The sequence below is a fragment of the Schistocerca gregaria genome, chromosome 1 (genome assembly GCF_023897955.1).
Source record: "Schistocerca gregaria isolate iqSchGreg1 chromosome 1, iqSchGreg1.2, whole genome shotgun sequence".
In the NCBI taxonomy this organism is placed as follows: domain Eukaryota; kingdom Metazoa; phylum Arthropoda; class Insecta; order Orthoptera; family Acrididae; genus Schistocerca; species Schistocerca gregaria.
The window spans coordinates 746,879,098-746,894,359 of record NC_064920.1 but is presented as its reverse complement, the minus strand read 5'-3'; the positions used below and the strand labels follow the sequence as shown (position 1 = coordinate 746,894,359).

General features: G+C 41.8%; 1 protein-coding gene across 1 annotated transcript in view; it reads right to left on the bottom strand.

The window, feature by feature from the left end:
- LOC126303635 (chymotrypsin-1-like) overlaps positions 1-11,172 on the bottom strand; it is a 34,046-nt gene extending 22,874 nt beyond the window's left edge. The window contains exons 1-2 of the mRNA XM_049991789.1: positions 11,079-11,172; positions 329-485 (exon numbers count right to left, since the gene is read on the bottom strand). Of these exons, the coding sequence (XP_049847746.1) occupies positions 329-485; positions 11,079-11,160 (239 nt within the window). The 5' untranslated portion in view covers positions 11,161-11,172. The remainder of the gene's footprint in view (positions 1-328; positions 486-11,078) is intronic.
- Positions 11,173-15,262: the final 4,090 nt, after the last annotated feature.

Sequence of the window (15,262 nt, the reverse complement as noted above, 5' to 3'; positions counted from 1 at the left end):
GTATTATATAGGTTTCAATATTCGAAATATGTTTTTACTACAGGAAATCTAAAATACAATTTCGGAAGAATTGTACCGTATTAATGGAGTGATCAGGCAGTCAGTAATGCTATGCCTTTGTCATAAATATGTCTCATGTATAAAAATAAATGAAATGCATATTGTTTTTAGGTTAGAGAGTTTGTTGTTAGGTGTTGTGACTGACCGTTCCGATGATGGGCAATGTCATGAAATTATATTTCAAAATATAAGAAAATGTATTTTTCCGACTAGACAGTCTTGTAAGAGCTGCTGGGCACACAATTGGCAGAAGCGGTCTCTGGTTTACCTGGTGCTGACGCAGTGCGCGGCTGTGACTAGCCAGTACTCGGAGAGCACGTTGGCGCCGCAGTAGTGGCTGCCGTTCACGTGCAGAGACGCCAGCGCCGGGAACTCGTGGTCTGCCGCCGGTTTGCCGTTCACGATCCGACTCCCGTGTCCAGACACTGCATCACGACAAACAACTTTTGTATATCTACCACTACAAAAAAAAAGGTTCAAATGGCTCTGAGCACTATGGGACTTAACTTCTGAGGTCATCAGTCCCCTAGAACTAACAACTACTTAAACCTAACTAACCTAAGAACATCACACACGTCGATGAACCTGCGACCGTGGCAGTCGCGCGGTTCCGGACTGAAGCGCCTAGAACCACTAGGCCACCGCCAACGGCTCCATCACTACACACGTAGTGAAGAGTACGTGCTATTTATTTGCTACAAGGCCTTCAGAACTAAAATGTAGCGAACAGAATGACTTACGTGACGCCATAAATACGAGTGAAGTGAGACGTCAGCTTTTAGGAGCTACAGCACTGGATGAAATTCGGCAATGATTTCATGGCGAAATATCGCTCCGCTCTCGAGGATTCCATCGTCATTGGCGGAGAAAATGATACACTCAAGGCACAGTTAGATAACAGGATAGAGTAATATAAATGACATTATAAATTATGACTGCCTGGTGTGAACCTGCGGAATATGACACACAGAGCGTCAAAATTCAACAATTTTATTACTTTGGACAACGAAATCATAGCATTCGTTGGTTCGTTTGAATCACGTAGACATTTACAAAGAGCTTGAAACTGGTCATCCCTCGTTCACCTTCTATGTTAGATGTTCTCAGTAGATTTACTGTTACAGTCCTTTGAGCAGGTAAGTTGCTTGGTTCAGATGGCTCTGTGCATTATGGGACTTAACTTCCGTGGTCATCAGTCCCCTAGAACTTAGAACTACTTGAACCTAACTAACCTAAGGACATCGCACACATCCATGCCCGAGGCAGGATTCGAACCTGCGACCGCGGCGGTCACGCGGTTTCAGACTGTAGCGCCAAGAACCACTCGGCCACTACGGCGGGGGTAAGTTGCTTCTATAGAAGTTCTAATGCATCTTGATGTTCCAGTACAGACGATGTTCGCATTTGCCGACATATCCCACACATTTGGCTATTTAATGCATGTTCCTGAAAGGCACATAGTTACAGTGAACACGGCTCTAACGACAACGCTCACGACATAATTCTACGTTCATGTATCGCTGCCCGTGACAGAATGACTGTAATGGTATCAGGACTCCCACTTCGTGGAAAGATCTCCCACGTCAAAATAGCTGCCCAATCAGCTTGTATGGTGTCCTTCGGCAACCGTGATAGATAGCTTCGATTTGTGACGTACTTCAGCGTATAGAAATGCGTACTGCAAATCAGCAGCAATCCAGCCATCCATTTTGATGCTTGTAGCACGCAATGGTGGTGCTCCTCCGTTACTGAAATGGCTGTACTCCGTGATGTAAGTATGCAGCCTTCTTTACCCCAGTCAGCTCAAGATTGCAAGTTTCTTGCTGTTATCCAACCATGGACACAAAATTAAGTTGCTATGACGATGAAAATTCGAAATCGCTGTGCCTGTATGACCTCGTACGACGTTAGAAAAGCACAGCTTACCGAAAGACAGACACCGGATACCGTGCCCATCCTGTCAAGCCAACGACCAGTAAATGGCCTTACACCTTCTCAGTCAATTTAGCTACCGAACTATTCTGAATTGTTACACTTCCAACACCTTGACGGAACGCAATCAAATTTGTACTCTAGTGTTTCCAAGGCTGTAACGTATGTTGTCTAAAACTTCTGCCTTATCCGAGCTTATCTACAGTGCTTTCAGCACATAAAAAATCGTTCCTACAAACGAAATATGGTGTCAGTGCATTGGGCGAGTCTAAGGCTAGTGGAATTTTCCCGGTGAAGGTCTTAATACAGAAGTAAGGTACAAGCAATTGCCGACATCTTTCGGACTTCGTGAAAGGTAGAATCATCGGTATTAGGCACATAGTTGCATCCACATCTACATCACTACTCTGCAATACACCTTTAAGTGCTTGGCACAGGGCTCTTCGAACCACCTTTACACCATTTCTCTACCGTTCCACTCTCTTTCAGCGCTTCGGAATAATCGACACTTAAGACTTTCTCTACGAGTACTGATTACTCTTATTTTATTGCTGTAGTCATTTCTCCCTGTATAGTTTGGCGACAATATTTCCACATTTAGACGAAAAAGAAGTTGATTGAAATTTCGAGAAAACATCTCGCGGCAACGAAAAACGCCTTTGTTTTTACGATTGCCACCTCATCTTGCTTATCATATGCTTAACCTTCTCTCCCCTGTTTTTCGATAGTATAAAACAACTGCCCTTCTTTGGACTTTTTCGATGTATCACCATTTTCTGAAAGGAACGTAACTAATATGCTGTCTGGACTGGAAGTGTTTCCTTTATTAAGTTCTTTAAGTTGCTTCACTGCACCGAAGATATTTTCTTCTAACTGGATCATGTTGGCTGTTGTTCTTAATTCCAGTTCTGGAACATGTACATCATCTTCTTTGGTGATGGAATTTCGGAAAACTGTTTTTATTAACTCCGTTTTAGTAGCATCAGATCGATTCATCGGATTGATGGTTGGCTACAGTTGGAAACACATTACTGGAAGCTGTTTGACTTCTCATGTTGGTATGTGTCACTTAATGCGGACACTATACCCCAAACAATAGTGACACGCATAATGTAGAAACAGGCTCAACTGGGTCGATGAGTGTGTGGCATTCTTAGGCTGTTGTTGTTGTTGTGGACTTCAGTCCAGAGACTGGTATGATGCAGCTCTCCATGCTACTCTATCCTGTGCAAACTTCTTCATCTCCCAGTACTTACTGCAACCTACATCCTTCTGATTCTGCTTGGTGTATTCATCTCTTGGTCTCCCTTTATGATTTTTACCCTCCACGCTGCCCTCCAATGCTAAATTTGTGATTCCCTTATGCCTCAGAACATGTCCTAACAACCGGTCCCTTCTTCTTGTGCCACAAACTGCTCTCCAATTCCGTTCAATACCTCCTCATTAGTTATGTGATCTACCCACCTAAACTTCAGCATTCTTCTGTAGCACCACTTTCACAAACGGCTTCCTGACACTTAAATCTATACTCGATGTTAACAAATTTCTCTTTTTCAGAAACGCTTTTTTTGCCATTGCCAGTCTACATTTTATATCCTCTCTACTTCGACCATCATCAGTTACACATATCTGACAGGTTCTAGGCAATAACTCAGCATATTTTTAAAAATGCTGCTAATTTCCCCATTATCAGACCCTTTAAGTCTTGTAAATGTGTATGACAACTTCATTATGGGTGTTCGTGATCCCATGGTTCATTTTCAGGTCATAACGTTATTTTTATATACATTATTTTTATATCGATATTGTTTACCCCAAGTCCCCACTTGTCTGTATATTTTGACTTATTTTCTTTCTTGGTCATTATGGATCAACGTTAACCTGCAACAACTTCATCGCCATCTTCACATGACCTCATGTGTCCTATCATCTAATATCTGTCGTCATTTATCCCATTCCTTTCAAAGGAACCATTCCGGCACCTGACAAGCGATTTGAAAAAATCCGTGAAACCCATATGTGGAGGCCCTGACGGGTATTTCAGCAGTGGTTCTAAGCACCGCGCCACCTCTCCCGGTCCTTACCTAAGACCGAATTCCTGTTCCCTTCACCATGTCCATTACTTTACCTTTGTGTACTCTATGAAAACCCGGTAATGATTCGCTAACATTAAGCACTTTGTGCTTGGAGCCTTTTAAATGTGCAACAAAAGGGAAGGAGATACTGTTTGATACTGCCGTGTATTCTTTGAACCTATTTTTCTGTTTCCGCAATTGATATTATGTATTGCGAGAAAGCTCAAGGTTTAAGTGGTGTATGTCTGAACAGACATTGTACGCTGTTAGTTTTCCTGCAACTTCAGTTCTATATTCTTAAAGCTGTTTTGCTAGGAAACGTACCTAAATACGAGCTGATCCTACACACGTTCGATAGGGGACAGATGTGAGGATCCTGCTGGCCGCGGGAATACCTCAGCGTCTTTCATGCACTTCGTAGTGACAATTGACATGTGTGGTTGATTACTGTCCTCTTACATGAGGACACATGCAGAGCGATATGAAGTGGGACAAGCATGTAATGGCAGTTGTGGGGAGGGCGGATAGTCGTCTTCGGTTCAGTGGTAGAATTTTGGGAAGATGTGGTTCATCGGTAAAGGAGACCGCTTTATAAAACACTAATACTACCTATTCTTGAGTACTGTACGAGCGTTTGGGATCCCTATCAGGTCTGATTGAGGGAGGACATAGAAGCAATTCAGAGGCGGACTGCTAGATTTGTTACTGATAGGTCTGATCATCACGCGAGTGTTACGGAAATGCTTCAGTAACTCGGGTGGGAGTCTCTGAAGGAAATGAGGCGTTCTCTTCGTGAATCGCTACTAAGAAAAATTTAGAGAACTGCAGTACAATTTAAATGCCGCCAGCTTATATTTCGCGGAAAGACCACAAAGATAAGAGAGATTAGGGCTCGTACAGTGGCATATAGGTAGCCATTTTTCCCTCGTTCTGTTTAGGGGTGGAACAGGGAGAGAAGATGCTAGTTGTGGTACGAGGTACCCTCCGCCAAGCACCGTATGGTGGATTGCGGAGTATATATGTAGATGTAGAAGGTAACACATGAGGACGCACGATGTCTTTGTCGTATTGTTGTGTCGTCAGAGTTCCTCAGTCACTACCAGCCGTGACCTGAAGCCATCCCCGGTGACCCCCGAAACCGTGATGCCGTGGGTAACGCCGCTGTGCATCTCCAAAACATTGAGAGAATAGGACCTCTCCCCAGGTCGCCGCCATACTCGTTAACTTCTGACGAAGGTCATCCTGCTAATGCAGAGCTACGATTCATCGCGGAATCCAATACGACGCCCTTCATCGTCAGCGCTTGCTTCCTGGTTTTGGCTCCACACGAATTACAGCCGCTTGTGTTACCGTGTCACAGCATCATACTGTGCATGGGGCAGTAGTTCCCTAGTCTGGCTACTAGTATCCTCCCACTTGAGCAGGATGACACAAAATGTTGTGTGTAATACTTGTCGGATTGCATGGCAGCTTTAATGGGGTTATGATGCGGCTGGTGCGTAATACCGAGATCCTTCTTTGTGGTGGTCAGACGTAGTCAACCAGAACCTTGACAAAGGGTATGCTCACCCTGACGCTCCCATGCAGTCCACCATCGGGTCATTGTCACACGCGAATGTCTCGTGTATCTGCATATTCCACAATTCAACCAGACGGCTAAATGTGACCCAACGCGAGGTCCTTTTCAGTGGCTGACGTCACTGTATCACAATAGTACGCGGCATCTACGCCTCCTTGATAGTTATCGCTCAACATCTGATGCTGTTCACGCCTGATACACCCCACCAGTCCTGGTAACAACACTAAACACGGACAACACTAATCCGCTTTGGTAGCAGTTCTACCTGTCACAGACAAATGCAGCTTAAAGCATTTTCATACCCGCCCCGATGGTGTGTGCACGTAGAAAGTTAACGTTAAGGGGGGTAGGACGTCAAACGAGACGACTTGGAGCAGGAGAGCAGGAGAGGTACCACAGGACATTTTAATTTCCACTCTCTATATTTTTACGAATAAATTGATAAAACTTTGTCAGAATGGCCAGAAAGGATTCAGGATTTACACTCATAGCAGTGGAAGTTCAAAAATATAGGAAAATAATCATTTTTTATTTAAAAGTTGACAATTTTTCACTTACCATTGGCTGTATTTGTTGCTATAGGTACACTTTTCTTCATAAGTAAGGGAGATTCTACGATGAATTTTGCACAGCATACAAACCATACTTACAGGTGTATGAAACTCTAGAACTTTCCAAATCTATTGTAAAGTGTGGTAATAATTGAGATAATTAATTATAAAATTTGAGTTTTTTCTAAACACGAAGTTTAAAACGTAACAGGAAATTCATTTTTTTATAACTAAATAATTTCTATAATTTTTATACACATGTAAGTATGGTTTGTATGTTGTGTAAAATTCATCGAAAAATCTCTTGCTTATGAAGAAAAGTGTACCAGTAGCAACAAACGTAGCCAATAGTAAGTGAAAAAATAATGTAAGTTCACATGTAAAAAACATTATTTTTTAATGTTTTTTGAACTTCCACTGCTATGAGTGTGAATCCTGAATCCTTCCAGGCTATGCTGACAAAGTTTTATAAATTTATTCGTAAAAGTATAGACAGTGGAAATTAAAATGTCCTGTGGTGTCTCTCCTGCTCCAAGACGGCCCGTTTGACGTCCTATCCCCCTTAACATCCGAGCTTCACTTTTGTTGTCAGGCATTGTAATTTAGCCAGTCTTATCACTCTACAGTCCACATGAAGGAAAACACCCTTGTGCTTCATCTATGTACGTCTCCTTGGTACGTCTGTGTATACTTCAACATAATATCCTGTTAACGCTATTTCTTTAAACATTGTGCGCCCATAGCTGTACGTTAAGCTCAATGATATAAGCAATATAAAGTGTGGCGAGAAAAGTCATGAGATACCTCCTGACATAGTGCTGACCTTTCTTTCGCCCGGCGTAGTGTAGCAACTCGACGTCACGTGGTATGTACTCAACAAGTCCTCTTCAGAAATGCTTAGCCATGCTGCCCCTATGCAGTCCATAACTGCGAAACGGTTGCCGGTGCACTATTTTGTTCACGAAATGACCTCTCGATTATGTCCCATAACGTTCGATGGGGTACATGTCGGGCGCTAAGACTGGCAAAGTCATTCGCTCGACTTTTCCAGAACGTTCTTCAAACCAATCTCGAACAACTGTGGCCCGGTGACATGGTGCATTGCCATATATAAAAAATCTATCGTTGTTTGGAAACATGAATTCCATGGATGGCAGCAAGTGGTCTCTAAGTAGCAGTTGGACCACAGGACCCTGTCCATGTAAACACAGCTCACACCATTATGGAGCCACCACCATCTTGCACAGTTCCTTATTTACAACTTGCGTCCACCGCTACGTGGGGTCTGCGCCGCCCTCGATCCCCACCAGGAAATCGTGACTCATCTGCCCAGTCCACCAGTTACGTAGTTATGTGGAGTCGAACCGATATGATCACGAGCTCAAGAGAGATGCTGCAGGCGTTGCAGGTGCTGTTAACAAAGGCACTCGCGTCTAGCCTCTGCTGCCAGATCCCATTATCGCTAAACTTCACCGCACTGTCCCCACGGATAGGTGCATCACACGTCTCACTTGATTTCTTCTGGTATTTCATGCAGTGCTGATTATCTGTTAGCACCGACAACCCTACGCGAATGCCGTTACTCCCGATCGTTAACTGGAAGTAGTCGACTACTGTCTTGTCCGTGATGGTTGGTTCAAATGGCTCTGAGCACTATCGGACTTAACATCTGTGGTCATCAGTCCCCTACAGCTTAGAACTACTTAAACCTAACTAACCTAAGGACATCACACACGTCCATGCTCGAGACAGGATTCGAACATGCGACCGTAGCAGTCACGCGGTTCCGGGCTGAAGCGCCTAGAACCGCACGGCCACAACGACCGGCATTCCGTGATGAGAAGTAATGTCTAAAATGTGGTATTTTTGGCCACTCTTGACGGACTGGGTTTCGGAATACCGAATTCCATAACGATTATCGAAATGGAATGTCTCACGCGTCTAGCTCCCACTACCATTCCGCGTTCAGAGTGTGTTAATTGCCATCGTGCGGCCACAATCACGTCGTAAATCCTCTCACATGGATCGCTTCAGAACAAATAACCGCTTCGCCAGAGCATTATCCTTTTTTGCCTTGTATAGGCGATACTACCGCTATCTGTATGCGTGTATATCTCTATACCACGACTTTTGTCACCTCTCCATACCAGAGCGTGCTGAAAAGTAATGCCTCCGCATTTTAATGTGGTAACACCTTAAGCTTTTTTTAAGTAAAATAAACTTTACTAACATTTTATATTTCCATCTCTATGCAGCTATAGGTCTCCGAATTGCACCGTGTAACATGGCGTTGAGAAACACAACTATGTCGTTGCGTGAGACACATACTGCAGTAATCGAGTTTCGAATTATAAAGAGTTCGTCGACTCGTGGATCACCCTCACTTTCAGCATGGTAACACTAGAGCACACAGCAGCGCTGCGGCATCTGCAGCAATCCGAAGCTTCGTATTACCAATCATCCTCCATATAGTCCCGACGTGGCCCCAAACAATTTGCAGCAATTTCCAAAATTTAAAGAGCATCTTCAAGGACTTGATAGTGGTGAAGCGGCGCAAGCAGAGGTGACCCCATCAAAAAAGTCAAACATTCTGCACTGACGGTATCTGCAAAATGATGTCTCTTTGGAGAAATGTATTCGACGCAAGGATATTGAGAAAGGAATATATAGACGTTAAGAATAATTAAGTAGAAGGTTAATAATATTTTTAACTGAAAAGCTTTAAGAGTACGGTAAGTGCATTCATAAGCACAATGACGGTGGACGATATATAAATATATACAGGGGTACAGAGACTTGTATAGTATAACGTACCACCGACAAATTTGTGTAAAACAAGCTGTATTTATAGTAACACCTTTTAAGTTCGGACTTTGTACTATTTTAACTATTAATGGATTGCTAATACAGGGATATACATTGCTACCGTTTAATATGAGACTTGATTATGATTTAAGACCGCAGCTGTCTAATCTTACAACGAATGAAGAAAATAACGACATCTGCAGCTGTCATTTTTCAAGAGCTGATAACGCTCTATCACAAGAGCACTAGGCATCTCCGCCTCCTCCACAGTGATCACTCAACATCTAGTGATGTTCACGCCTCGTATATACCGACATGACTCGTAACACCACGAAAATTCATAGCTGCGGACTCAGTCACAGTAAACATCATAATATTAAACTGTATTGTTACTACCTTCATCTCAACTGGTGTCATCATCACCTCCATCGCATTTCAGTCCATCTCAAATATTGTGACATGACATTTCTCGTCTCTGTAGTTATCTGTACCTCTGTGGTCTCGATACATCCCTTTTCAGGTATGACACAAGCCTAACATTTCTTCGTAGTCTAAGTTAACAAGTTGTCAAAGGCACGCAGTCGGGAACCGAGCGACTGCTACGGTCGCAGGTTCGAATCCTGCTTCGGGCAAGGATGTGTGTGATGTCCTTAAGGTTATTTAGGTTTAAGTAGTTCTAAGTTCTAGGGGACTGATGACCACAGCAGTTGAGTCCCATAGTGCTCAGAGCCATTTGAACCAAGTTGTCAATGTTGTAGTTTTATCGCTTTGTTAACATTCAGTAACATTTTTACGTGTCCATTTAATAGGTCAGCTCTGTTTTGTACATGTTACATTGTAATTCTGTTTCAACTAGCTCGTCAGTAAAAATGACAGATTATTTAATAACTTCAGCAGTACACTAATCGGTCCAGGTGTGCTCTTTTACGGTGCTTACCCACGTTCTTCATTGTGATAACGCTATCTAGTCAGCCGTTGTTGGCGTTCAAAATAGATTTTTTTGTTGTCTTGTATAATGAGTAGCGATATGAAAACGAGGAAAATGGAAAAAAAGTAATGACACTCTTAAATCTTTCAAAAGTTATCGCCGTAACTGTTAATACATTTCATCCCATTATGATAAACGACGACCAATGCCTTTGTGGAAAAATATTTTGCGACTGCCTACGGAACCGTGATTGTACCCAGGAGTGAACCTGTTCATCCGAATCAAATCTACGGCCACGAATGTTTTTCTTCAGGGCTCCAAAAACATAGTCATCACATGGGGTGTGATCGGGACTGTATGTCTGTATGAGCTTCCCAGCGAAACTTCTGCGGCGTGCTCGTAGCCAACATGTCAACAAGGGATTAGTTTTGAAATAATAAGCACTTTACTTAATTTTTTTCTGTCAGTGTCGTTTTCATATGACTGCCCCTAAATTCCACTCTGCATTGATTCTGGAAGTCTTCGAATCCTTTTTTTAAAAATTCCGTAAGTGCACAAGCCTGTAAATACCGCCAATTTTACATTCCCAGATGTCAGTTGCTCGGCGGCAGTATTTAAAGCATTTGCGTCAGTCGCAAGATCGGCGTGTTTGAATCAACATTTTGCACTGGCGGTCCTGAAGTCGTGTGAAACGGGATAACAAGATTTCTTCCGCACTAGCAGTTAACCAACAGCCATCTCTCAAGAGATTCATTTATTAACATATTTAAAAATATACTGTCTGGTTCACACTGTCGTAATGTAAACACTCAATAGTAGCTTAAAAAATTCTGAAAACGTCACAGCCTCTGCAGCACCTCTTATAATGAGTTACAACAAAATATTAGAAAGTCAACGAATATGGACAATGGGAATTCTACATCAAGTTATGTGAGCACCTTAAAAGTTATTAATAAATGAAATAAGTAATTCATTTTTATGAGTAATGGTGCCAGTTGGCTTATAAATTTTTGTATTGCACTATTTCATGTAACATATTTCGGCTACTGCCGTCATCAGACTAAACTTCGAGATTCAACAAAAAAATTTGCGTCAATTTGAGATAAACTTTATCCAAAAGCATGAATTGAACCATAAAAGTCACTTACCTGTGGCCGTCGCTATCAGGAAGATACAAATTATCATAAAGCTCTTCATTTTCGTCAAATTCACTCTCTGACAAGATATCATCTATGTTCCCCTTTTATATACAAAGATTTGTTGCAATTTCCGGACTGCCAACAGCAACCTTATCTTCTGCGTAACTTCATATCTTTCTGATAACTTACCACCTGTACACTCTGTAGTTCAATTAAGCATTTCTATTATCTCTTGTCAGTTGATACTGTTTACCTTGAAAGCATCTGATAATTGCTATATCTTCCACCTTAATACTGCATGTTCAAAAATTAATCTGCACACAGGACTTCGTTCCCAATCTCCGTGTATGTTAACTTCCTTGCAGCAGCATGTACTTCATGCTGTACTTACATCTGGAATTCCGCTTTAGTAATAGAGTCATACGCTTAGGTGCGATAATCTACCCCTATCTGTGACAATACAACAAGAAGCAAAAAAGTGTTTTCTTTAGCAATGTAAACCGTCTTTGCTGGGTTGAAATCGGCTACAAGATCTAAAATACAATAAATAATTCTTATTTCATCATCCTTCCGTGCACTGAGTTCTATAATCGTGCCTGGCAGTAAGTAGTTACGTAATTGCAATACGTCACGATGTCGTAAGCAGTGTTTTGTGTTGAAATTGAGTGGAAGTCTAAAACTATGCGTTGAATTTGGACTCAAAACGTGGGACTTCTGACTTTCGCAGGGAAGCTGTGTTTGTGATTCTGCTATCCAAACAGACATGACTTAGCTTACCCCAGTAACTTCTGGTCCACTATCCAAACTTCTCAGAAATTCTCTTGCATATTTCACCTACTCTGCATACGCATATGTATGTGGCTAAACCACTTTCCTCGAGAAATATTCCTTCTGGCACAAATTACTGTCCCGCAAAGAGTTTACGACTCAAAGTACTGATATCATAGAACTCAAGGTATTTGTATCAGTGTTCGTGTCAGTGGTGGCGGAATGGGGGAAGGGGTTGGGGGGGGGGGCGTTGATAGCTCAGCTGATAGAGGGCTTGCCCACGATATCCAGAGGTCTCAGGTTTGAGTCCGTGTTCACAAAACACATTATTAATCTGCAATTAAGTTTAAAATCTATACACACTCCGCTGCAGAGCGAAAACTTATTCCAATGCTGATTTTCACCACTATAATTTACCAAGTTCATTTTCTGAAAATCGTTAGATCAACATCACGTCGTTGATTCCAATTAAAAGCCATCTGAAAATCCGGGACATCAATGCATTATCAGCAGGTGATCCCGGCGGAGATGTGCGAGGCACCGATACAGACGGAGAAGTGACGGAGCTGACCTGGTGTGCTGCACAGAACGGAGGCCATCTCACACCTTCGCAGTGGCACTAATGGTTAGAAGGAAGAAATGGAGATCCCGACTTAATGTCATTGATACCGAGGGCATTGGCACATATGCTAGGATTGTGGTAGAGTAAGGAACCAAGACAGAACAGCTCCAACGGCAGTAGAAAGTTAGACGTTTAGTATCGACGGAGATGTTGAGGAGACCCAAAGAATGTTTCATGATGAGATACAAAGAATTACTCACATAGTTAAGGGATACGGAAATGTAACTGTGAATATGGGGCTGAAATTTAATAACAACAAAAAGGAGAAAAGAAAAGAGAAACTGGTAGCAGAATATCGATTGAGAGGAAGGACTGCAAGGGGAAGCCACCAGGTAGAATTTTCCACAGAGCATAATTTAGTAATAGACAACACATGGTTAAAGGCACCGTGGCTGGATACTGTATAGGAGCATGTGACACGGAGATACCAGAACGTTTCAGTTAGATTAAACATATAATAGTGGGACAGAGACTTGAAACAAAATTTTTAAACGGCAAAACATTTCAGGTTGTAGATGTGTCTCTGAGCGTAGTTCCTTTGCTCATTGATTTTGAATTACAGATTATAAATGAATAAATTACACGAAGATACGACATTAAAGAGACAGCATGTGGAAAAATTCAACGATGCAGAGGTAGTTGAGAGCTTCAAATGGAGGATTAGGCAACAGTTGGAAAGAAATACAACAGAACACGAATGGATATTATTGAGAGATGAAACAATGAAGGGAGCAGAGAATGAACCAGGAGAAAAGGTTCCAGTAAATCTAAGATAGGTATCCTCGATGTTATTCTATCTTTATACTGAGCAAACAATAAAGGAAACAAAAGAAAAATTCGGAGTAAGAATTAAACTCCATGGAGAAGAAGTAAAAACTTTGTGGTTTGCCGATGACACTGTAATTCTGTCAGAGACAGCAAAGGACCTGGAACAGCAGTTGAACGGAATGGTCAGTGTCTTGAAAGGAGGATATAAGATGAACATCAACAAAATCAAGACGATGATAACGGAATGTAGTCGAATTAAATTAGCTGATGTTGAGGAAATTAGATTAGGAAATGAGACGCTTAAAGTAGTAAATGAGTTTTGCTATTTGGGGAGCAAAATAACTGATGATGGTCGAAGTAGAGAGGATATAAAATGTAGACTGGAATTGGCAAGGAAACCGTTTCTGAAAAAGAGAAATTTGTTAACATCGAGTATAGATTTAAATGTCAGAAAGTCGTTTCTGAAAGTATTTGTATGGAGTGTAGCCATGTATGGAAGTGAAATATGGACGACAAGTAGTTTAGACAAGAAGAGAATAGAACCTTTCGAAATGTGATGCTACAGAAGAATGCTGAGGATTAAATGAGTAGATCACATAACTAATGAGGAGGCATTGAACAGAATTGGGGAGAAGAGAAAATTTTGGCACAACTTGACTAGAAGAAGGGATCAGTTGGTAGAACATGTTCTGAGACATCAAAGTATCACCAATTTAGTATTGCAGGACAGAATGGAGGATAAAAATCGTAGAGCGAGACCAAGAGATGAATACACTAAGCAGATTCAGAAGGGCGTAGGTTGCAGTAGGTACTGGGAGATGAAGAAGCCTGCACAGGATAGAGTAGCATGGAGACCTGCATCAAACCGGTCTCTGGACTGAAGACCACAACAACAGTAACAAAAGGTGCTTAATTTAACTGTCGAAAGTAGAAAATATAAAAATGCAACAAATAAAGCATGCGAAAGATAGTACATACATCTAAAGAACTAGGTTGACAGGAAGTTCAAAATGACTAATCGTGAATGGCTGTTAAACTATGCATGACCGATGCCGGCTGTAGGAAAATTATAGAGGCCATTGGAGGAAAAAGAAGCAGCTATATGATTATCAAAAGCTGATATGGCAAGCCAGTAGTACACAAAGAAGTGAAACAAAACTAATTTATTTCGAAAGGAGTAAGGAAGCTGTTGGCTGGAGTGAAGATTTAAAATAGGGGCTGCTGTTCCCAGCTTATTAATCTCACAATTATCAAAGTTAACACAAACTTCACAAGATTTTATAGTAGTCGTTATTAACAAGAAAAAATAAACTCTGTTTGTGATTCCACAGAAATGATAATATTATAAAAAGGCTTCTTAAACAAATTATTTGTGTAGTTTAACATGAAAAGAATCTTCAGTACTACGATAAGCCTTCTGGCCAGACATCTACTAACAATGGCGACTATATAATCGTATACGTAACGTTCCTGAAAACCATGTTAATTAAACCCATAATAATTTAGCCACGTTTTGCATTCAAGTCGATATCTCACTCTATATTGAACTATAATGTTCAAACGAAAAGAAGGATGCAAGTCGCAAACAGAGTAACAGCTGTGCAGCGGATGCCAAGAGCAAGGCATTATTGTATTGCCTGAACCTGTACTTACGGGCCAGACAGGTGGACACAAGCACAGCTGTTTCACACGCTTCTTTCCTCCCCCGTTGCTGAAACGTTTGCCTCCTCGCTGCTGTCGGACACTCACTGCAACGCTGTCGAATACAGAGTATTCCGCGTCGCTTTGCCCTGATGGTTGAATATTCTCCGTTACACCCGTTGGCCCCACAACCAACAACGCGCCCATAGCAGCACAGTGGTTGTGCACAACGCGGGAATTTAAAATGTGCTAAATGGTGTGGCACAGAAGAAGAACAAGAAGAAGAAGCTGAAAGATGAAAGAAATATGCACAGGAACTATACATGATAAATTATACTGCTGATGTTATAGAAGGACAGAGGCTGGGAATTAAGTTCAGACAGGAGATTTGGTG